The sequence below is a fragment of the Lepidochelys kempii genome, chromosome 8, assembly GCF_965140265.1.
Source record: "Lepidochelys kempii isolate rLepKem1 chromosome 8, rLepKem1.hap2, whole genome shotgun sequence".
NCBI classification, from domain to species: Eukaryota; Metazoa; Chordata; order Testudines; family Cheloniidae; genus Lepidochelys; species Lepidochelys kempii.
In genome coordinates, this window is record NC_133263.1 from 102,966,283 (window position 1) to 102,991,004 (window position 24,722).

At 47.3% G+C, this 24,722-nt stretch overlaps 1 protein-coding gene across 2 annotated transcripts; it reads left to right on the plus strand.

Moving 5' to 3' along the window:
• On the plus strand, positions 1-23,863 carry LOC140916328 (fatty-acid amide hydrolase 1-like). Of its 2 annotated transcripts, none has more exons than XM_073357823.1 (15): positions 1-292; positions 3,066-3,179; positions 4,560-4,703; positions 7,319-7,452; positions 7,959-8,165; positions 9,528-9,568; positions 11,566-11,690; positions 12,838-12,963; positions 14,536-14,633; positions 15,271-15,370; positions 17,440-17,480; positions 18,997-19,036; positions 21,443-21,551; positions 22,878-23,023; positions 23,615-23,863. In XM_073357823.1, exons 1-15 carry the CDS (start codon positions 116-118, stop codon positions 23,741-23,743), a joined length of 1,731 nt encoding a protein of 576 aa, XP_073213924.1. In that variant the 5' UTR covers positions 1-115; the 3' UTR covers positions 23,744-23,863. The 2 variants fall into 2 exon arrangements, with proteins under 2 accessions (XP_073213924.1, XP_073213925.1); XM_073357824.1 differs by lacking the exon at positions 1-292 and adding an exon at positions 2,019-2,366.
• Positions 23,864-24,722: the final 859 nt, after the last annotated feature.

Here is a 24,722-nt window from a genome sequence, read left to right on the forward strand (position 1 = left end):
CACTGCTTTCCTGCACACGGCGGAGGCGACACGCGCATGCGTCTGCCTCGCCGGCGGAGCAGCTGCATCCTGCCCTGGGAACGCCGCGGCCCGGGCGTTCACACGCGGAGCCGCGATGGGAGCGGGCGCCTCGGCGGTCTCGGCCCTGCTCGGCGGCGCGGCCGCCGCCGCCCTGCTGCTCCGCTGGCGCGGGAGGAGCGGGCTCCGCCGGGCGGCGGCCGAGGCTGGCCGGCGGCGGCGGGGGCCGGCGCTGGGGCGGATGGAGAAGGCCGCCGCGCGGTTTCGGGAGCAGGTGGGCGCCCCGATGCTCCTGCTCCGGGCTGAGTTCCAAGCCAGACTCCGCCGGGCCCGGACCCGCGGGCTCCCGGCACCTGCCCGCAGCCGGGCCGGGGATGCCCCGGTGCCTGGTGCGTGCTGTCCGTGGCCGGCGGGCAGCGAGACGCCCAGGTGCTCAGCTGCCACCGGGCGGCAGGGCAGGGGTGGGTGGGAGCTGCTGTCCGAAAGAGAAACCCCCAGGGCCCTGTCGCAAGGCAGTGGGGTGGGGGGGGGCAAATGTAGGGACCCTCTGAGCCGCCCACGATCATCTTCAGAAGTTCCAGAGCTGGGCATGCCGGGGGGGCTTCGGCCCTGCGGGGAGGGCTCCTGCTGGGGCTTCAGCCCTGTGGGAGTCGCCCTCTGGGGCTCGGGGCTTCAGCCCCCTTCCTGCTCAAGCCCCAAGCCCGGGCAGGTGTCTCCTACAGGGCTGAAGTTCCGAGCTCCCCCCTGCCCTGGTGTGGTGGGTGGAGAATTGCGGGGGGCCTCTGTGAGCTGCCCTGGAAATGGGAAAGAGCCGCATGTGGCTTGCGAGCTGCGGTTTGGCCGCCCCTGGAATAGGGTTTAGTGGAAACGATCCCAAACCCCTATGGAACTTGTTCAGTAGAGAACTCTACAGCGGGCGAGTTAATTCTCTGCTGAGTTCTGTGGGACTTTTCCAGACGCAGGGGGGGCAACGCATTAAGAGTGAATTGAACATTAACTGCCAGCTCCCTGGCTTTCCAGCATTGTGTCTTTGTTCCTAACAGTGCTTTTGCTAGGGACGAAGTACAACTGGCCTGGGGGAGGGGAGCTGTGGCCAATGTGCACTTCAATTCCCCGTGCACCAGCAAGACCAGAAGCAAGAAAAGAGAGGCCGGATCACCTTGCAGGCTTAATGTCAGTGAATTTGGCTCCTCCGTCCAGTCCCCGTTTGTTTTCCCACGCTTGGTGCAGTTTAATCGCAAGGCTGATTAGCAAGTTTGGCTGGTGAACAGCCCATGTGCATCGCATGTGACAGGGTTATAAAACTGGAGAGAGCAGATTTGTACAGGTTTTTTTAAACACCTGATGCCTCAAAGGTTGCATCCTAATTGCAGCCACATCTTGCGTCACCTCTGCCCACTTTAACTCTGTGATGGGAAAGCACCAGTGCCAGAGTCTCACTGGGCTGCAATCATTAGTGTATTTCACCAGGATGAATAGATTCAGAAATAAAGGCATGTAGTTGATCAGGTGTAGTAGGCCCCTGCTGTTTAGGAAGGCAGTGTGGTCTGCTAGATAGAGCTATGGCCTAGGAGTCAGAAGACCTAGCCTGCTGGAGGACTTTGGGCCTAGTTGCTTTGCCTGTGTGCCTCAGTTTCCCCATCTGTAAAATGGGGATAAAGATTCTAACCTCCTTTGTAAAGCTTTCTGAGATCTACTGATGCTGTGGAAGAGTTCCGTCTTTTTATTACCTGAATAATATTCAGGATGCAGAATTTCTTTAGAGAAATGAGATTTGGATCGATTCAGATTTCAGTGCTCGTGATATATGGCAAGGGAAAATAGAGGTTTTCATTGGGCCCAAATGCAGTTCTGGTGTGTTCAGCTCGCCGGGGAAGGGAGGTTTGCTTCAAAGCCAGTTTTCATTTTGAGATGAACAAGGTTCTACTGTGTAACTTTTGCCACTGGGGAATCTGAACCTAGAGAAGGTAAGCGTGGATGAGTTCCAGAGATAACTAGTGCTCTGCTTCCATAATCATTCTTAGGTATGTTTGTAAATTAACCTACAGGCGTCAGTGTTTGAGCCAAATGCTCAGTCCTGCAGGCTGCTGAGGACTGACCTCTGTCCCTGATCCAGCCTCGCAACTTAGGCGTGTGATTAAACCTAGTGGCTTCGGCTGAGACTTCGGAACTTTGAGGCTGCGAGTACATGGTTGAAGTGCTTTGCTGGGTCAGGGTCCAAGGCACTCAGCTGCCTGCAGGACTGAGCCCTGAGTTTGTGTCCAGGAGGCTGGAAAGTTAAAGGAGGGGCTTGGGAAAGCGGGAAGGTCTGGACTAAAATACAAGCCTGAGAGATGAAAGGGCCTAAGGTACTTCTGTTTTTATTTGCTTTTTTCCATAGTGCCTGAGAGTCTCTCATGATCTTTGAGAGAGGCCTGGGGGCTGTTTAGCTCTCTGACCTGCCCAGAGCTACCCCAGAAGTGACCTTTGAGCCTGCTGTTACTTGTCTGTTTTTACACTTGTTCTGCTCAATCCAAGGAGGAGGGCCCCAGTTCTGCCATTTGACCCTTACACCACACGGCATCCCCCGACACCAAATGGCAGAACTGGGGTCTCTCTGTGTTAATATTCACTGTTTGTTCTATTTTTGCTGTAGCAAGATTTTTTTAAAAAGTGGTTTTAGTTTTTGGTTTTTTTTAATTCAGGGCAGGAAATTGTGCTGGCTTTGACCCTTCCATCATCCAAAACCAGAAGAAACGACTTTGTTAGAACTTCTAAAAAGACTTTTAGGCAGACAGCAAGCATGGGGAAAGTCAGCCCAGAGGCAGCTGGTTTTGAAAAATTCAGAACGTATGACAACCAGAGCATCATGGCTGTTCTGCAGCCTTAACTGTGCACCTTTAAGGGGTGTTTTATTTAACATAGATTATACACAGAGATGGCAGCAAGTGCTGCCAAAATAGATCCATCTCTGGGGCAGATTGCAGCAGCTGTTTGAGAGCCCAGCAGCGTTCCCCAGCGCTTCACAAGTATAGACGTGTGGATTCCGTGTTTAATTCCTCCCTCAGAATCCTGATGTAGATGCAGACCCAATCCTCTCTCTCACCTTGGTGGAACTCTCTGAGAAACTCCGGGATGGTTCTCTTTCTCCAGACTGGGTCTTCTATACCTACGTGGACAAGGTGAGGAATGCACCTATTTCCAAGGCTTGTTGCTAATCAGACGGTGTGATTTTGTGCTTGGAGATCTGAAAAGAGAGCATGGCTCAGTGCAAACAGAATATGTGGTTGGGGCTGAAGGCTTAAGCCTTTCCAAACAATTCAGTTAAAACAAAGGGGATGTTCCGAATTACTCAGAATTCGAGATGACTGCAAAGAAAAGCTATTAATGGGGCAGTGTCTAGGCTCAATCTGTGTCCCAAAAGAGCTTATGAAGCAAGCTAACATTCTGAAAGTTTGTATCCTTCACCACGTCACGACCTGACTCGTGAAAAAGCCAGATTTGCTAACAAAGTCCTGCACTGCCCCAAGCTAGGGGAACTGCTGTGGAGTATTCTACAACTCATGCTAAGGTAAATAAAGAACAGTAAAGCCCCAGTTGTGCAAAGGGACTTGTATGGGTTGATGCTTGTGAGGCAGTGAAATCAACGAGGCCCCACGCTGTCACGCCATCTGCCTACGTGGATTCGGGCATGGTGGTTTCTGCCTTCCAAAAATCAATACATCCATTTGACCAACTTATTTTTATGGGCAAATAAAACATCAAACTTTTCATTGTCCTCCATCACCATGTCTAAGGTTAAGATTTTGGCATGGGGATTTTTTATTAAAATTTGTGGGCAGGATGTGGACAATAAATAATGAACCATGGAAGCCAAGCCCCGGTGGGAGGCTGGCAGCCGGAGCCAGAAGTCACTGAGGTCTGCTAAAATCATGGAATCCGTGACCTCTGTGACAAAATCATATCCTTAATCATGGCTAGTAAACTTTGACATGTACTTAGAATTGACTTTATTTAAAAAAAAAAACAACCAAATAGTTAATGTCCAACCCATTATTTTAAAAATATAATCACAGACACTTCTCCAAATAAATTGAAGCACTCTCTGTACCAGATCCTCAGCTGGTGTCAATGAGGATAACCCTTCTGGAATACATCAGTGTAAAGGCTGGTCTGCACTAGAAAATCAGAGTGACCCATCTACATGGCTCAGAGGTGTGAAAAATCAACACCCTGGAGCAATTTAGTTAAGCCGACCTGAGTCCCCATGTAGACAGCAGTAGGTCGACAGAAGAATTTTGTCCATCTGAACTGGTGGGAGAATCCCATCTAATTGTAAACATTGTAGACATACCATCTGAGATTGTGTCTCGGTGTCTTTCCCTAATGATCATTTCGCACACATCCAGAAATAATTGTCCTCAGATAAAGCTGCCTGAGTGGGGCAAAGAATTGACAGAGCTACTTTCTGCTCTGATGTAGGCAGCTTCAGAACATGGCCTGGTTGTGGGATTATCTCTGGAATGACTGTCTCCCTCACTGGCTTTGTGTGCTTTCCGAAGGCCCTTCAAGTGACCAAGGAAGTCAACTGTGTGACTGATTACCTCCAGGAGTCTGAATCCCAGCTTCAGCAAGTGAAAAGGCAGGAGAAGAAGGACTTGCTGTATGGGATCCCAGTCAGTATAAAGGATTCCATTAACTGCAAGGTACAGCACACATCAGCTAGTTGCCTGAGAGCTGCAGGATCATAAGCCCAATGGAATGTTGTGAGCAAAACGCTTTCTTATTCACTTATCTTCAGCTGTCTATATCTTCATGATTTGTAATGTCGGTAGCAGCCTCTGGGTCAGGCATATTCTGTCAGTTAATGTCTGGATGGGTTAAGACAGGTGTTCACAAACATTTCCATAATGTATGCAACCTCTTCATAGAGAAATCATCTCACAGGACACCTCCCTCTCAGTAACAATTGCAACCCACCCTGTGAATTGCTTGCATGGGAAAGCAATATTAGGAAAGTATTTAGCTGCGAGTAGGGTTGGCAGAATGCCGTGGGTTTTTTTTTTATCATTTTGATGGATAATATCCGTGTTTGATTTTTTTTAAGCATTTTTTTTATTTTTATCAAATACAGTTTTCACGGTTGCAGAAAATTATGGGGGGATCAGACAATGCAGGGGTCAGACAGTCATTAATGATAGCAGCTGTTGAGATTCAAAAAGTTAAAGCTTTTATAACCCTTAAAACACAAATTGTCAACATTGTGTGTCAAAATATACAAAGCAAATAGCCTTAAATCAAACTCTAGGTTCTCAAGCAGCGTTGCTTTTGTTTGTTTGTTTTTTACTTTGCCTATCTGTACATTTCAATTTTTTTGGAAATATTTTTTCCTAGTTTTGTGCTTGTACAGTGCAAGCAACATGACTGAAATCTACCAGTTTAAAAATCGAATCCTTCCAAGTTTAGCTATGAGCAGATGCTAGAATCGCTCCTTGTGACCTAAAAAGAAAAGGAGGACTTGTGGCACCTTAGAGACTAACCAATTTATTTGAGCATAAGCTTTCGTGAGCTACAGCTCACTTCATCGGATGCATACTGTGGAAAATACAGAAGATGTTTGTTTTTATACACACAAATCATGAAAAAATGGGTGTTTATCACTACAAAAGGTTTTCTCTCCCCCCACCCCACTCTCCTGCTGGTAATAGCTTATGTAAAGTGATCACTCTCCTTACAATAAGAAAAGGAGGACTTGTGGCACCTTAGAGATTAACCAATTTATTAGAGCATAAGCTTTCGTGAGCTACAGCTCACTTCCTCAGATGCATATCGTGGAAACTGCAGCAGGCTTTATATATACACAGAGAATATGAAACAATACCTACTCCCACCCCACTGTCCTGCTGGTAATAGCTTATCTAAAGTGATCATCAGGTGGGCCATTTCCAGCACAAATCCAGGTTTTCTCACCCTCCACCCCCCCCACACAAATTCACTCTCCTGCTGGTGATAGCCCATCCAAAGTGACAACTCTTTACACAATGTGCATGACAATCAAGCTGGGCTATTTCCTGCACAAATCCAGGTTTTCTCACATCCCCCCACCCCCATACACACACAAATTCACTCTCCTGCTGGTAATAGCTCATCCAAACTGACCACTCTTCAAGTTTAAATCCAAGTTAAACCAGAACATCTGGGGGGGGGGGGGGTAGGAAAAAACAAGAGGAAACAGGCTACCTTGCATAATGACTTAGCCACTCCCAGTCTCTATTTAAGCCTTTAGGCTTAAATAGAGACTGGGAGTGGCTAAGTCATTATGCAAGGTAGCCTGTTTCCTCTTGTTTTTTCCTACCCCCCCCCCCCCCCCCCCAGATGTTCTGGTTTAACTTGGATTTAAACTTGAAGAGTGGTCAGTTTGGATGAGCTATTACCAGCAGGAGAGTGAATTTGTGTGTGTATGGGGGTGGGGGGATGGGAGAAAACCTGGATTTGTGCAGGAAATAGCCCAGCTTGATTGTCATGCACATTGTGTAAAGAGTTGTCACTTTGGATGGGCTATCACCAGCAGGAGAGTGAATTTGTGTGGGGGGGGTGGAGGGTGAGAAAACCTGGATTTGTGCTGGAAATGGCCCACCTGATGATCACTTTAGATAAGCTATTACCAGCAGGACAGTGGGGTGGGAGTAGGTATTGTTTCATATTCTCTGTGTATATATAAAGCCTGCTGCAGTTTCCACGATATGCATCTGAGGAAGTGAGCTGTAGCTCACGAAAGCTTATGCTCTAATAAATTGGTTAGTCTCTAAGGTGCCACAAGTACTCCTTTTCTTTTTGCGAATACAGACTAACACGGCTGTTACTCTGAAATCTCTCCTTACAATGTGTATGATAATCAAGGTGGGCCATTTCCAGCACAAATCCAGGTTTTCTTCCCCCCCCCACGCCCCCCTCCCCAAACAAACCCACTCTCCTGTTGGTAATAGTTTATCTAAAGTGATCACTCTCCTTACAATGTGACCTTGTGACCTGATACTCTCCTGTTGACCACTTCTCCCCCTCTTTATTTTTGTCCGGGGGCTTCAGTCAGGCATCATTCTGCATGGCAATGGGTCTCCCCAAGCCAGTTTGAAATGTTCTTCTAAAGTGTGTGTGTGTACACATGAATACGCACACTGTTGTGCATGCAGACATACACACGCACGCGTACGTCGCTTCATAAAGTAGACTGTGCTAAACACTGCTGCTTAATCGTGAGAAAATTGCAATCCTCCATTTGGAAGTTTGAATCGACCGTCTCTTTTCCTTTGATTTTTTTCAGGGCCACGATTCCACCCTGGGGTTTGCGAAGCGTCTCAATCAGCCTGCTGCTGAGGACTGCGTGTTGGTGCAAGTGTTAAAGAGACGGGGGGCGCTTCCGTTTGTGAAGACCAACGTTCCCCAGTCCCTGTTAAAGTAACTGGAATCCTTGGATTGGATCTGACCCATTTTTGTTTCTTTAGCGTGTTTATACGTAACTAGAGTTGGTTGAAATTTCAGTGAAAAAAATGTTGATGGTATTTCTAATTTGAATGAAAAATGGAGGGGGGGGGGCAAAATGATTCCCTCCCCCAATTTCCCCCTACATTTTCAGCCAGTTTTAGAGCTGTTCAAAATAGAATTAATTTAAATTTCTACAAATAAGTGGACTTTTTAAAAATTTAATATTATTTCCCCTCTTCCCGTCCCCCCACACTTATCTAAAAAACTTAACTGGAAAAGATCATGTTAATTACAGTGTAATTAGCTAAATGGGGGAAGGGAAATCTACTGTAAGTGATGACTCTATTACACTATAATGGCCTGACGCAAAGCCTATTGAAGTCCACGGAAAGACTGTCATTGAGGTCAATGGACGTTGGATCAGGTTTTAAGTGAGCCTTGTGTGTACCTGATGTTCTTTCTCTTCCCATCCCTTTCAGCTTCGACTGCAGTAATTTAATCTTTGGCCAGACAGTGAACCCTCTGGACCACACCAGGACACCTGGCGGCTCCTCCGGAGGAGAAGGGGCGCTGATTAGCAGTGGTGGATCCATCCTGGGCATTGGGACGGATGTAGGAGGAAGCCTCCGTTTCCCAGCTGCCTTCTGTGGGATTTGTGCGCTCAAAGCCACTGGGGGAAGACTGAGGTACTGTGTATCGCTGGGTCTTGCTGCCTCGTAGTAACTCATGCTTCAGTGAAAACCATTCCGGGGTGGAAACCCTGACCCACTGACGTCAGTGGGGTGTTTTGCCATTGACTTCAGTGGGACCAGGATTTTGCCTGTGTGTCTAAAGTATGACACTGCGTAACTTCACTATGGCAGCATACTGAGTGGGCACCTCTTCCACCATGCACAATGATCATGCAAATCTGAGAAAAGGTTTAGAAACCTGACCTACATGGAAAGGTTAAAAAAAGGGGACATGTTGGGTCTTGAGACGAGATGACTGTGCGGGGGACACTTCAAATACTTTCAGGGTGGTTGTAACAAGGACGGGGATCAGTTGTTCTCCATGTCCACTGAAGGCAGGACAAGAAGTAACAGGCTTCATCTGCAGCAAAGAAGCTGTATTAGGAAAAGCTTTCTAATGACCAGGGCAATTAAGCTCTGGAACAGGCTACCAAGGGAGGTTGTGGAATCTCCATCAGTGGCGGTTTTTAAGAGCAGATTGGACAAACACCTGTCAGGGTTGGGCTAGGTTTACTTAGCCCTGCCTTGGTGCAGGGGGTTGGGCTTGATGGCCTCTCGAGGTCCCTTCCAGCCCTACTTTTCTATGATTCTATGCTGGCATTTGACAGACAAGTTTATCACAACTCAGCAAATTCCTCCTTTCATTCCCAAAAGCAAAACCCCCGAGAAGCACTCTTACAGTGTCGTTCCTTCCCCACCACATGTAGCCTTCCCGTAAAGAGAGAGAGGCTGGGATTAAAAAGACAGTGAAAGGCATTAGGTGCTCAACACTCATTTCAGTGGGAGATGGCTACCTAATTAACACTACCTAACTCTCTATCATCAGTAGATCTCGATCCCCATTTTACAGATGGGGAAACTGAGGCACAGAGAGGGGAGCGACTTGCCCCAGGTCACCCAGCAGACCAGTGGCAGTGCTGGAACTAAAACCCAGGTTTTCTGTGTCCAGGTCTGTCCACATGCAAATTCTCCTTTGGGCAGAGACTTAACTCCGCGAAACTTCAGCCCAAAGTGTGAATGCTTTGGAAGGGTGTGACGGTGGTCGTGGGCTAATGGAATCCTCCATACACTTGGCTCCAGCATTCATGACCAAGTGAAAGCGGGAAGAAAGAAAGCAGAGCCTTCAGGAATAGACCTGATTCCTTTTATCTCAGGAACTCCTAGTTGTTTTCAAGTGCTGTTGGGGTCCAGCTCAGATCAAGGAACAGCAATTCACAGGAAGGTGGCTGAGAATCTCGGCTGGTTCTCCACTTTACTTAATATTGCCCATGATCTTAAAATAAATCTCTGTTGTCTGTCTTTATATTCTCCCCACAGCAAGAAAGGAGTGGTCGCCAGTATTGCTGGGCAGAAATCAGGTAGGACTTTGTCTTTTGATTATTGGGGAATCTTTCTTTCTTTGGTTTTTGCTCCTCTTAAATGAGATCCACATGGTTGGGGATCTGCGAAGGGCCGTAGTGTCCCTTAGGGGCTCGAGAGAAGAACCTAGCCAGAGTGAGAGAACCCCACCCTGAGATATTCTCTGGAGATGAGCTGGGTTGTATTCAGGTCAAGAGGTTGGGTTTGCTAGACATGTGAACTTGGTAGCCTGTTTGCTGCTCTTGCATGGGAGGTGGGGTGTGGAAGATCACACTAGAAAACTATAGACCCTGGTAAAGTGTGGTTATGGGGAATATATAAGTGCCTAGATCGAGAGTCTTCCGTGCAGGACAAGTGGCTGGTGAAGATGTACCTCTGCTTGGACTCTTCTATTTTGCATTCGGCACTTCTGTGCTGAAGGGAGCACCTGGCCCATGATTCTGGATAAAGGGTGCTTTGCTATTGGGTTTTTTTCATGGCTTGTTCTGGTAAGGGCCAAATATGAAAACCCTGTGTTTTCAGCCACAGCCTGCAGAAAAGGACCTAGGGGTTACAGTGGATGAGAAGCTGGATATGAGTTAACAGTGTGCCCTTGTTGACAAGAAGGTCAATGGTATTTTGGGATGTATATGTAGGGGCATTGCCAGCAGATTGAGGGACGTGATCATTCCCCTCTATTCAACATTGGTGAGGCCTCATCTGGAGTACTGTGTCCAGTTTTGGGCCCCACACTACAAGAAGGATGTGGAAAAATTGGAAAACGTCCAGCGGAGGGCAACAAAAATGATTAGGGGACTGGAACACATGAGTTATGAGGAGAGGCTGAGGGAACTGGGATTGTTTAGACTGCGGAAGAGAAGAACGAGGGGGGATTTGATAGCTGCTTTCAACTACCTGAAAAGGGGTTCCAAAGAGGATGGATCTAGACTGTTCTCAGTGGTAGCTGATGACAGAACAAGGAGTAATGGTCTCAAGTTGCAGTGGGGGAGATTTAGGTTGGATATTAGGAAAAACTGTTTCACTAGGAGGGTGGTGAAACACTGGAATGCGTTACCTAGGGAGGTGGTGGAATCTCCTTCCTTAGATATTTTTAAGGTCAGGCTTGACAAAGCCCTGGCTGGGATGATTTAGCTGGGGATTGGTCCTGCTTTGAGCAGGGGGTTGGACTAGATACCTCCTGAGGTCCCTTCACCCTGATATTCTATGGTACCTGGTGTCCGTTCTTACTGAAGGACAGAACCTGATTACTAGTCTATTCACAAGGACCAGCCATAAAAACATCTGAAGGTTTCCTGAGATTGCTGGCACTTCCCTTTCCCAAATCCCTTTGCTATCTTACTGGGCACTGATTCACATGTCCTGTTCCAGGTCTGAACTGTGAAGTGTTGCCTCTCTCACTGGAGTGCGGAGGCATAGCAAGAGATTTGGCGGCAGGCCGGAGCTTGGACCAACTTTTCCTGGAATTCTTCAGAGTTCCCTGCCTCTTTTCCAGCTCAGGCCGTCTCCACTTGTGACAGAGCTGTGGGGGTTCTTGTTAAGCCTTAAAAGAAACCCAACAACAAAACTCAACACAGTTTGGCAATTTTTTTGATTAGAAATGAATGAAATAAATAAGCATCAGAGATACCTGGACACCTTCTATATTTACATGGCGAATGAGAACATCCAGAATTGTTATAGTAAGAATTGAGGGAGTGGGAAAGAGTTCTGGCAGAGATATCAACCCTCATGCTTCAGGGCATAAATCTGCCTCTGATTTTGGGGTCAGGAGGAAACATTCCCCTGGGACAGATTATCCCATCTTTGCCTGCTGCAGGATTTCTAGCATGTTTCTCAGATGCAGCTGGTACTGGCCACTGTCAGAGGCAGGTCGTGCACTAGGAGGACCGCAATCTAATTCTGAATGGCAATTCCTATGTAAGTTATGCCCGCTGAATATGGACCTTGTGGGCATCTGTTTGATTGCATGAATGTTCTTTCTGATTTTTTGTTCCAGCTGTAGTAGGGATAGGGCCAATGGCGAGGGACGTGGACAGCCTGGCTTTGTGCATGAGAGCGCTCCTGTGTGAAGACATGTTCCACCTGGACCCCACTGTGCCGCCCCTGCCCTTCAACGAGGAGGTAAAGAACCACACAGGTCTCTGAAGGACGAGAAATGTTCCAAGAGCATCCCGCTGATGAGCAGCTCATTATCCTTTACCTTTGAAAATAGAGCAATAACAGTCACTTGCATTCTGCTGGGGGGATCTCAAAGCACTAATTAACAAATTAAGTCTCCCCAACTCCCTTCCCTCCTGTGAGGTTAATATAATCTCCGTTTTACCAGTGGGGAAACTGAGGCACACAGCAGGGGAATAACTTGCTTGGGGAATGCAGTGCAATAATGGCCAAGTCAGAGGAGACCAAGTTCTCTGAGTCTTTGGCTTTACCTGCAAGACCATCCTTCATATGAACTTTAACTCCTATCCAAATGTGCATGAACTATATCCATCTTCGCATAAGCCTTTGGTACTGAGACTTCGCCAGGGCCAAGAAGAGCTTGGCCCTGGTGAGGTCTCCACTGGAGAACTGGATCCAGTTCTGGGCACCACTCTTTAGGAAAGATGGGAATTCATTGGAGAGAGTCCACAGGAAATCAACCACAATGATCAAAGGGTTAGAAAACCTGACCTGTGAGGAAAGGTTTAAAAAACGGGGCATGTTTAGTGTTGAGAACAGAAGACTGGGGGGGGGGGGGGGGGGAACCTGGTAAGTTTTCAAATATGTCAAGGGCTGTTATGAAGAGGACGGTGATCGATTGTTCTCCATGTCCACTGAAGGTAGGTCAAGAAACAATGGGCTTAATCTGCAGCTAGGGAGATTTAGGTTAGATATTAAAACAAACTTTCTAACTCTCAGGCTAGTTAAGCTCTGGAATAAGTTTCCAAGGGAGGTTGTGGCATCCCTGTCACTGGAGGTTTTTAAGAACAGGTTGGACAAACACTAGGTTTACTTGGTCCCACCCTGGTGCAGGGAGCTGCAGGGAGCTGACCTCTCGCGGTCCCTTGCAGCCCTACGTTTCTATGATCTGTACCCATCGGTATACGGGCAGAGGGAAGATGTGAGTGCTGGCACAAGAGGACCTGCAAGACTCGCCCAGTGGGATTGATTTAATAGGTGTATGTTCCTGGCTTTAAAGCCTAAAATGTGACTTTAGTTCTTGGTAGAAGCTTCACTTTCATTCCTACTACCACCACCAACTACCTTCCCTTAAAACCCTTTCTTCCAGGTGTTCTCCAGCTCACGGCCCCTCCGCGTAGGATATTATGACACTGATTCTTTTACAATGCCAAGTCCTTCCATGAGACGGGCGGTTTTGGAGACCAAGCAGCTTCTGGAGAATGCAGGCCATACGGTATTTATAACAACAATACACTTGTGTGTATTGCGGTAGCACTTATGAGTCCTAGTTGTGGACCAGGACCAATGTTTCCTCTCATTTTTTTACATTCGTGTGCGGAATGAATTTTGTTATGTGCACCAATTTGGGGGTAATGTGTGGCGGGGTGGGGCCAAGGGGTTCGGAGTGTGGGAGAGGGCTAAGGGCTAGGGCAGAGGGTTGGGATGTGGGGGGTGAGGGCTCTGGGGTGGGGCTGGGGATGAGGGGCTTGGGGTGCAGACTGTCCCGGAGTTGCGGCAGGAAGAGAGGACTCCCCCACAGCCCTCTCTCGCCGCAGCTCGGGGGCCAGGGCCGGGGGAGAGGTGCCTCTCCCCAGCCACAGTCCAGGCCCCTGTGGCTGTGTGCGTGTGCGGCCCTTGATAGCTTGCTGTGCAGCTTAGAGAGAACGTAGACCAGGACCCCGTTGTGCTAGGCGCTGTACAAACAGAGAACAAAAAGACAGACCCTGCCCCAGAGATCTTACAATCGAAGTATAAGACAAGAGACAGATAGGATAGCACAAGGAAACAATGAGACATTATTGGTTGGCTCACCAGCGGCCTGTTGTCAGTGTACATTATCAGCCTTGCCCATTTCTTTCATGCCTCAGCCAGCATCCCACCCAAAGAGCACAAATCAGGGCTTCTGTGCATAAAGCCTGCTCTAAACACTTCAGAGGGAATTTTGCCATTGACTTAAATGGGGTCAGGACTTCACCCTTGGGTCCAGTATATAGCGATCCTTAAAGCAGCCTCCATGACGTTAGCATACACTTACTGCAAGAAATAAATGGTCATTTGTCTGGTAATTTTGTGCAGCTTGGGTTTTTAATTTTTTTTTAATTGAGAAATGCACCATTTTAGTAACTTGTTTAAAATTCTCCAGTCCCTTGTGAAAGGGTCCTATTCAATGCAATAGAAAATAACAATGTTAAAACCATCCTATAGGATTTAATAGACAACTATATCCCTGGAATAGGATTGTATATCAAAAAACCTACAGAGAGGCTCTTTCTCTATTAAATTCTGTAGGATTTTAATTTCTTTGGGAGCCTATTAAATTCTTAGAGGTCCCCATTGTTTGGGGGATCCCTTTTGATCACCACAGACATGATAGTGTAAGAAATCAGGTCTTTGTTTCTTATCCAGTTTCCAATAGGATTAGGAACAGGGGCTGTATACGGGGTGAGCAGAGCAGTTGCTGGCTGCAGATCTGCTTTTCTTTGGGCCACACTCTTTATGGGGGGAAGTTAATACAGCTGCTCCATCCCTATGTGCTCAAGTGCTCTAAGCAGACTCGGGCTCACCACTGCCCCGTGCAGAGTAACTGGCTTCAGGAATAGCAGCTTTCTTTGTCCTTCGGGGGCTTTTTAGGTTTGGAACATGAGCATCAGATATTCCTTGTGAACCCTGGTGAACAGGGTGTGAGTGAATTGTGCTAACGTGCAGATGCAGGAGCCCTTAACCGGTCCCCCATCCCAGTTCTGTGCCACTCACTGTATTGCGTCACTAAAGTGTGTCCTTCCCCACTGTCATTTGTCCCTTTTAGCTGGTGCCGTTCAAACCCTGTCGTGTTGAGCACCTTATGTTTGATATTTCTGTAAGAGGATTGTTTGCAGATGGGTCCTCCACCTTTTTGGACCGCTTGTAAGTATCCTCTCGAGCAACTGTGTGTATGTGCATCTGCATCTGTATTTCTAGATACACAGGAATTTAAAAATGTACATATGGGTCTCATTAAAAAAATACAAATGAGAACGAAGGATAATCTATTGGGTAAGGCCAAGTGACAAAGAGGGGTGAAGGACGAACTATTGGTTAAGGTGCTGGACTGGGACTCTGAAGCTCTGTGTGAGACCTTGGGCAAGTTACTTAACCTTTCTATGCCTCAGTTTCCTGTTTGTAAATGAGGGTTAATTCTTTCCTGTCTCAGGGCTATTGAGAGGATAAAACCATTAATGATTGTGAGGTGCTCAGATGCTGTAGTGATTGAGGGGGCAGCAGGGGAATAGTTAGATAGAAAAGCAGATCTTCTGGATGTTGAGGATAGCCGACACCTCCTGATATCAGTGGTATTGGCAGCTTAAGAACATAAATTTTTGAGTTGAATTTTAGGTAGGCTGATCTGCTCAGGAATGTTAGAAGCAAACAGGAGAACCCAATGGAGTATTTCATGGAGCTCAGAAATATGGCCCTTTAACATGCCACACAGGGGAGCTGATGGTCTGAGAACTAAAGCTGCAGCCTTAAGGCCTAATAAACTGAATGTATTGTTCTCTTGCAGCAAAGGGGAGCTAGAAGATCCCAACGTTAAACAATTACTTCTGTTGTGTAAAGCACCAGGCTGGCTAAGACGCCTCTTGTCCTGGATTCTCAAACCAATAGTAAGGTTCATTTATTGCTAACCTACTTAGAATGTATTGAACAGCTGGTGACGAAGGGGAGCACTGAGGGCCTGATTCTCAAATTGCACTGAGACCCCTTTACACTGCTCTGCAAGTGTAAAGAGGGCTTAAAGTCGGCATATATTATTTTGCCGCTTTAAGGCCCCTTTGTGCTGCCAGAGTGGTGTAAGCCAGAACTTGGGCCTGAGAAGTTTAGCAGGGTTTGGGGGAGGAGGCATCTGACAGCCCGTGGGCAAGGTGAACCCCCTGCATGTGCCTCTTTCTATCTGCAAAAAATATCATACCTAGAATGGTTCAGTGGTTTGAGTGCAGCCTAAGACTTAGGGGTTCAATTCCCTGTGTGACCTGGGGCAAGTTACGTAGCCTCTCTGGGCCTCAGATCCCCAGCTATACAATAGGGATGAGAGCAGTCCCTATGTGAGAATAAATACACTTAACGATTGCGAGATGCTCCGATTCTGCAGTCGTGGGGGGCTAGCTAAGTACCTAAGATAGAAACATTTTGTCTTTAATCAGCCGTTTTCAGTCCACTGCTGTACAAAGGCGTCTCCTTTTAAGCCCCACTTCCTTTGATTTTTGCACCGTGCCCATCCAAGTGACAGCCACCTCTGGGCCACCACTTGCTGTACATATTTATTCAGCTAATTTAAATAGGTGACTCACCACTCATCTATGTATTGAGATTATTACTGTTTATCTGTATTCTGGCAGTGTCCACAATAGGCCCGGGCATTTGCCACAGACGTAGGAAGACCCCATTTCTGTCCCAAAGAGCTGGCCGTCTAAGAACGCAGGCCATATACACAGGGGGAGAGAAATGGCAATGATCTGCAGATGGCAGGTTCAGTCTCAGTTTCTCGTGTGATTCGGCTTAGCTGGCAGTCTCTGGATGGGAACCCCAGTCTCACTCCCTAGGAAGCATGGCCCCATTCAGTACACGCAGCGGCATAGAGATGCTAAAAGTAGCAGTGTGGCCATGGTGTCTCAGATGGCAGCTCGGGATAGGTACGTCCTGAGATCACTAGCCTGCTGTCTTTAGCACGCTAGCTCGATCCAAGCTAGTGCACGTGTGTCTGTCCAGAATGGGAATTGCACCCCCCAGCTGCAGTGTAGCTGTACCATGAGTGAGAGGAGGAGAATGCTCTGGGGCTTGCCTCTCTTCCAAGTGGGCAGGGAATGGCAATTTCTCCCACTTTGCCATGACCTTGAACTAGAGCCGAGCAAAACATTCACGAGTGGAGCCGGTTGAATAGTGCGGTGAATGGTCTGTTGATAGACAGGGGTGGGTGGGAATTACAGGTAACTTACTGGACAAATTGTATTCACCCATCTGCAGCGCTGGCTGAATAATGCACCAGTCGTGCTGACAGGTCCTTCGTTTATCACTTGGGGCCGTGGAGGGGGATAATTGACTGAACTATTCAGGAATATTATTCACCCAGCTCCGTCTATTACCAGTCAAATCAGGCTCAATTTATGCAATGTGGGATTTCTGTACAAAAGCAAAACTCAGTCCAGCTTTGTCAGGACTTGGGTCAAAACCTGGGCTTGGTCACAGATCTGTGGGTTGGTTAGTTGTATTACAGTGACATCTGGGGCCCCATTGCGCTAGGTGCTGTACGTAGGTATAGTAAGGGTATATTTAAACTCGAGCTGGAAATTACAGATTACATCTTAAGCGTAGATGGACCCTAAGAGACATGCTCCAAATGCACTTGGCAGACAAAAGGTGAGAGCGATGAAGCGGTGGTATCCTCATTTTGAGGTGACCTGTCCAAGGTCACGCAACCAAGAAGTGACTCCAGAAGTCCTCACCCGCGGATCCCTCTTCCAAGCACTACCTTACACTATTTCCCAGAGCTGGGAATGGAACCCAGGAGTCCAGACTCCCAGCCCCCTGCTCGAACCAATGAGACATGCACATTTCATCTTTAATTTCCCAAATGTATATTTGTTGTAGCCAGAGTCATCTGAGTTGTTAGATGTATATTTAAAGAAACAAACCTGTATTCCATGTCAGTTTTCTTTCCTCCTTTTTTCTCCTCTAGGAGCCTAGATTAGCAAAAACCCTGAGAAACATGAATGAGAGGTAAACAATTCTGAGTCTGAACAAATACATCAGGGCTTCGCTCTACTTTTTCTGTGTTTTTACAATTTTGAGTTTAAAAATTAACCTCATATTATTATGGCTACGCAATAAAATGCTCCCTTTGAAGCACCTGCCATTGGCTACGGTCGGAGGACAGGATACTAGATGGACTGTTGGGCTGAGTCAGTGTGGCCATTCTTATGTGTTAACCTTCCCGGGCTGCCCTATGGGCCACAGCCCCCGAATCTGTGCAGCACTGCACACGTGGGCGCTGCCTCTAAGACACCCTTCCTTCCCTCACGCCCCCGGCTTCCCCCGCTGGCTCCTAACCCAGGACTTTTAGGGACACTTTACACCGCTCCAGCCCTTTTACGTGATGCAAGGGGGCCAGAGCAGGGTGAGAATCTTGCCCAACGTCTGCCCTGAAATGAGAATTCCCTCTGGAGGGAATAAGCCCAGTCTATAAAGTGCTGTCCTGTTACCCTCCACGCCAGCAGAGGGTGCTGAGCCTTCCCCGGTTCAGGCCAGTAATAGGGATCAGTGATGCTTTAAACCATTAGATCGTAAAGTCGGGTCATACGATGTTTGAGTGCCGTCTAACCGCTGAGAGAGGCAGCTGGACAGCCAAGCACACCCATTTTTGTGCAGAGATTGTTAGTTCAGAAGGGACCACTGTGGTCATCTAGTCTAACCTCCTCTGTAACTAGGCTTGGCAGAATTCAAGTCTGATGGGTGATAAAGAATTTTTCTTTGTCTCGATTTTAAATTTTCATGGTTGCAGGAAATTATAGGGTGGGGTCAGACAATAATTATGTCATGAGAGCAGACCTCGAGATGTGAAAAGCTAAAGCTTCAAACACAAATTGTCAACATCACATGTCAAAATATGCAAAGTAAATAGCCTTAAATTAAACTCTTAAGTTCTCAAACAGCATTTCTTTAGCTTCACCTGTCTGTCCATTTCAGATATTGCCTATGGAAGTATCTTTTTTTCCCATCGGTTTGTGCGTGTGCGGTGAAATCGTTGACCAACATTTACTGAGTCAAAATCTAATCTTTCTGAGCCTGTGTCTAACACAGGCCATAGAACTTCCCCAAAATAAATCCTACAGCAGATCTTTTAGAAAACCATCCAAACTTGATTAAAAAATGATGGAGAATCTACCTTGCCGTTCTCACCGAACACTTGTCTGGAATGTGCTAGCTGTCTCTTTGATGGCGCCTCCCCTTGACAGGCTGTGTTGTAGCCCGACTGTCCTGCCACAGCCCAATACTGAAATCCTTACTTGTAGTGTAGAATGGATGAAATTCTGGCCTCACTGAAGTTGATGGCAAAACTCCCATTGACCTGTATTTCACCCCATGTCTATAGCCAGCCTCAGTCAAGTCATAATCACTCCCCCACTTTCTTAATTGCACACTATGACAGCAGATTGTGGGGTGTGAAAGCCGCTTCTTTTTAATTGTCTCCTGCAATTGACTTTAAGTCTTTCAATTTTCTTTCTGACATCTGTAGGTCAGTGAAAGAACTCTGGAAACTTCATTGTGAGATTGAGGTAAAGCACCATCTGGAGCAGTTGGTTCCACTCTTTAATTCTTCTTTGTCAGGCCTGATTCAGTGCTCATTAACATCAGCCGAAAGGCTACCAGTTACTTGGGTTGGGCCCTAAACATTTCTTGGGTAAACCATGATTGAGTCCAATATATTTGCTCAGCTACTTTATTTTGTCAGCTCTGAAATATCTTCCTGGAGGCTAGGATTGAATTGGGGGTGTCCTTCCAGGTCGGGTCCACTAAACAAGGAGACACTTTTTTCAGAGACCATAAAAAGCTTGGAATTCATTAGTGGGATAGACCCTAGAGGCCCAGCCAAGATCAGGGGCTTGTCTACACTTAAAACACTACGTGACAAGTTCTCCTGTTGGCGTTGGGATTTCACCTTCCCGAGGGGTGGCAGCTAGGTTAACGGGAGAATTCTCCATCGGCCTAGTGCAGTCTACAGTGGGGGTTAGGTCGGTTTAACTGCGTGGCCTAGGGGTGTGGATTTTTCACACCCCTAAACGATGTAGTTCTACTCACCTAATTTCCGAGTGTAGACCAGGCCTAGAATTCCACTGTGCTCGGTGCTGTATGCACATGGTAAGAAACAGTTCATGTCCCAAAGAGCTTACTGTCTAGACAACAAATAAGAGGGGGAAACCAAGGCATGGAGAGACATGACTTACCTGGGGTCACCCAGCCGCTCGGTGGTAGAGTTTGGAATACTGGACTGAGACCTGGATTCTGTCCTCTAGACCACATTGCCTCTGGATAGTTCTGTGATTTTCGCAGTGTATGAAAACAAGGCTCCTCTCCCACGTATTCTAATCAGGTCTCCACTCCATAGCTTTACCGTTAGCAAATACGTAGGATACACTCTGCTCCCTGTGTCTTCTAACTGAGAGTGACAGAAAATTAAACAAAGGCTTTGGGATCTGCTCCTTTCCCGAGGAGTGTTTTGGCCGATACTTTCAAATCCCAATGCCTAAAGCTGGGGACCCTAAATGCATATTTAGGCTCCTAAATAGAAGTGGTGTAATTTTCAGAGATACTGATCACCTGCAGTTCCTAAAGTGACTTAACTGGGGTTGCAAATTCTTAGCAGCTCTGAAAATCAAGCCACTTGTATTCAGGACCTTAAATAGGCATTTAAGAGCCTAACTTTAGTTTTGGTAGCTACAGCTGGTCGGGAATCTTTTTTTGACACCGTGTTTTCTGGTCAAAACCAGAGAGAGACTCGCCCTCTGGGTTGTGAGACATCCAGGTTTACACAGTAGAACCTCAGACTTACGAACTGACCGGCCAACCGACGCACCTCATTTGAAACTGGAAGTACACAATCAGGCAGCAGCAGAGATGAAAAAAATAAAAGCAGAGCCTGTACAGTGCTGTGCTAATGTAAATTACTAAAAAAAATAAATAAAAATAAAGGGGAAGCTTGAAAAAAGATTTGACAAGGGAAGGAAACTTTCTGCGCTTGTTTCATTTAAATTAAGAATGTTCAAAGCGGCATTTTTCTTCTGCCTAGTAAAGTTTCAAAGTCAATATTCAGTTATAAACTTTTGAAAGAATGTTTCATTCAGCATTACGAACAATCTCCATTCTCGAGGGGTTTGTCACTCTGAGGTTCTATTGTACCCTGTGATCTGAAGCAGGGATTTGAATTCCTGAGTCCTCTCATCACCAGGCTATAGAGTGTCTCTGTCTCTTCTGTTGGACCCAATCCATTTTGTCTAAATAATATCCATTGGCCAGAGAGAGAGAGAGATACAGAATGAAACCAAATTCTGAATCCTCAAAATGTTTCACAAAACAGAATTATTGCTTTCCAGCCAGACCTGTTAAAACACTGTCTTGTGTGTTAACAGTCGTAGGTTGTGTTTTATCTTCAGCAATTCACTGGTGGGAGGAAGGGGATAGGGCAGACTGGGGATCTGGGTTCTAGTCCTGACTCTTCCGTTGGCTTGCTGCATGACCTTGGGCAAGTCATTTGATTGCTGAGTGCCTTGGTTTCCCAGGGGTATTGGTGTTTACCCACTGTTAAAAAGCACTTTGAGATCGGCAGTTGAAAGGTGCCAAATGCTGTTAGTTAATATATACAGGCTTTGAGAAAAGACTGGAAAACTCTTTGCTATTCTGAAATTGTAATAGCTGGGAGCCTTGTCAGGAGGAGAGAGATCCTGGCAAACTCCCACTGCCGAGAACACTTAAAACTCTGTTTAATGGTGGAGCCCCACTGACAATCCTGCTAACCCGGAGCCTGACCCAGAGACCGTTGAAGTCAATGGGAAGGATTTTTTGTTTCATTGACTTGAGCAGGAATTTGGATCTGGCCCTGGGTTTATTATTTTAAGTATATTCTTGGTAGGATCGTTTTTATGATCTTCTCAACGCTGAACTCCAAGTGTTTTTTTGCTCCTTAGGAGTATTGCCAAGAATTCATCGCCGAATGGAGGAAGCTGGATCTGGATGTGATGTTGTGTCCGATTGTGGGCCCTGCTTTTCAGATTGGATTTCCTGGGAAGATCTCAGGTAGAACTCCTTGGGAACTTCTAGAGTTGGGCCCATCTCAACTCTTTGGGTTGTTCAAGGAACTCTGACTCATCTGTTCTTACTCTGCTTAATAGGCCACTCAGTCCACTGTGAAATGGCTGCAGTTTAGCCTACATCAAGAGCGCCTGTCCTTCTAGCTTGGATCTATCTAGGACCCAGCTAGGACATTTAGCAACATGGAAAGACCAGGGTGGTTGCAGTCCCCAGGCTCAGATCCCCTGCACGAGGGTATATCTTAGCACCAAGAGATTTCTTCTCCATGGAAATCCCTGCCAATGCTAGGAAGTTGAACCATTGCTGAAAATGGGTTCGTTCTAATGTAGATTGGACCAAACCATCTTCGGTATTGTTTTGGAGAGCATGACTGAGGTTTCGTTCCATGCCGAGAGTGGTTTTGTCCTGTCTAGGCTAGTAACTCAACCAGTTTTGATACCGGTTCAGGAGGCACTTGTTACAAATTCCTTTCAATGCTGGTCCAGTTTCCGAGCACTAATGCCGGAGGGTTTAATGTAGTCTCCCTGCAGTGGTTTCTTTGCGGAGTTCTCTGGTTTTGATGACACTTGTCCACCTGTAAGTCAGATCACAGCCACAGGACACATAGCAAAGGATGCAGGATGACATTTTCAAAAGCACCTACATCCCATTTTCAAAAATAACTTAGACCAAGTCCCATTGAAAGTCAATGAGACCTAGCCACATAGGTCCACATCCTCAAAGGTATTTGGGGGCCTAACTCCTTTTGAAGTCAATGGGACTTAGGCCCAAATCCTCAATGGTATTTAGGTGCCTAAGTCACTTCTGAAAATGGCACGGAGGCTCCTAAGTTGCTTGCACGCTTTTGAAAATTTTACCCCCGATGTTTTATAAATATCCTCCCCAGCACAGCCTGAAGTTTTCGCAATACTGTGGTTCTTACAGAGAGTTGCATAGTCTGTGTATGGAATAATCTTGGGAGCAGATACCACGGTGATAGACGTGGGATAAGCCCCTGAATAGAGAAGGGTCGCTGGCAGGCATTTGAGAGATGTCTGCTAGAAAAGAGGTATTCTTGGATGGAGTGACCTCCAAAAGAGAAGACCGATGTAGAGGGGCTGTCAGGCATTTTATGATCCAGTGTTCCTACCATGCTGGTTCCTCACATGCAGCAGTGAAAACTTCTCTAAGCTAACAATGTTAACGCCTCCCTCACAAAGGGAGTCGATCACCAATGAAAAATCTTTGCTCTTGGTGTCGTACCCCAAACAAAAGGAGGCTCTTCGTACCGATTGGTCACCTGAATGTGACGTCTCTCGTTCTCTCTCACAGTGGCAGCGAGTTACACTATTTTGTATAACTACTTGGACTTTCCCACCGGGGTTGTGCCCGTCACTACGGTGACGAAGAAGGATGAGGAAGAGCTCAAGTCCCACAGAGGACACTATAACGATTCGTGGGACAAGATCTTCGTAAAGGTCAGTGGCTAACTGCTCTCGGGAGACTTGTTTAGGAGAAAGAGAGCCTGAGAGAGAAGCCCTTGTATCAAAGGCCCGGTATGAGGCCTGAGCTAAAGTCGTGGGCAAGCTTTGCTGATATAAAGGAAAGTCAGCCAAAGTCACGCTGTGAGCAAACCTCATGCTCTACCTGCAAGTTCACAGAATCTGGCAAGAACAGGGCTGATATTGCAGAAATGCACATTCCTAAGAAGTGCTAAGCCCAAAGCACTCACGCAAACACATCCCAGGGTACCAGAACATCCCGATATCAAGGATGGTATAAAAACATCCCCCCCGGATCACAGGAAGACACTGACCCCTCCTAAAAGATAAGGTCAGGATCACAGTGTCATAAATAGAGATGTTTTGATTAAACGGCTCAAGATCATGATGGATGTGGTGGTCATTGGGCAGTTCGTTCGGGGTCTGCTGTGCCGGCTGTCTGCACAAAGCTGGGGCAACACAGGGGGAGAAAAACCCACCCGCAGCTGAACATCTAACCACAACTTGTATCGTCCTCGGCGGCTTCCCCGGACTTCGGGTGTCAGTCTGTTTCCCTCTGTCTGTCAGGCTATCCGGGGAGGAGTGGGGCTGCCCATGGCGGTGCAGTGCGTGGCTCTGCCCTGGCAGGAGGAGCTGTGCCTTCGGTTCATGAAGGAGGTGGAGACGCTGACCCGGAGGAGGCAAAGAAACCTTTGAACGGCGGGCAGGGTAGAACGCTGCTGGGTTACAGTGTTGCTCGTCTGCCCCAGCCAGCCATCTGCATCGAGCAGTGAAGTTAATGGCACAACCTTTGTTTAATTAAATAACTTGATGGTGCTTTCTGTTCTCCGGCTAATCACTGGATCCTGCCCCTTCCAGGCGGCGGGTGGGGCTTGCCTCAGCACTGACATTCCAATACGATACATGGCTCTGCCATCGTCTCTTGCAGTGAAGGATCTCTGAGCTCTTTGCAAGCATTCGCTAACTCTGGCTGTGTCTGTGCTGGAGCAGAGATGCGTCCTGTGGCAATGGAAGGGGTTTTTTTTCCATTCCTGTTGTTGATCCACCTCTCCGAGAGGCAGTAGCAAGGGCAATGGAAGGATTCTTCTGTCAACCTAGCTGCGGTTATACTGGGGGTTAGGTCAGCCTAACTATTGCGACTGGGGGCAAAACCTTTCACCGCCCTGAGCGGCGGAGCTGGGTCGATCTAATTTTTGAGTGTAGACCAGGCCTAAGGCTCACACCACGCGCCTGTGAAGTATTGGTTTCCCCATATTATAGGCAGAGAAACTGAGGCACGGAGCTGTTTATAAGTCGGTTCAGGCCTCGTAGGGTCTGTCTTCACTGCAGAGTTTGCTCTTACTCAGACGATGCCCATAGCCCCCCTCCTGTCCACACACACACACACAACCCTCTCCCCTGAGTTTGGTACTTCACAACCAGGCTCGCTGGCCTGGCTCAGGGTGCAGGTTAGAGCGTGGATACTGCTTTCACTCGGGCTGGTGACCCACCCACTTCGCAGTGAGGGTGCAGATTACATCACTCCCGTGCTGGTAGTCCTCCAGTGCCGTCCCACAATCCCCCCTGCGTGGCCAGATGAGTTCTCCCACAGGTCACTGGGAAGGAATCGGCGAGTAGCTCAGTTTATTTGCAGCACAAAGAACCCTGGGATGTGACACCGGAGGTCCCAGCAATG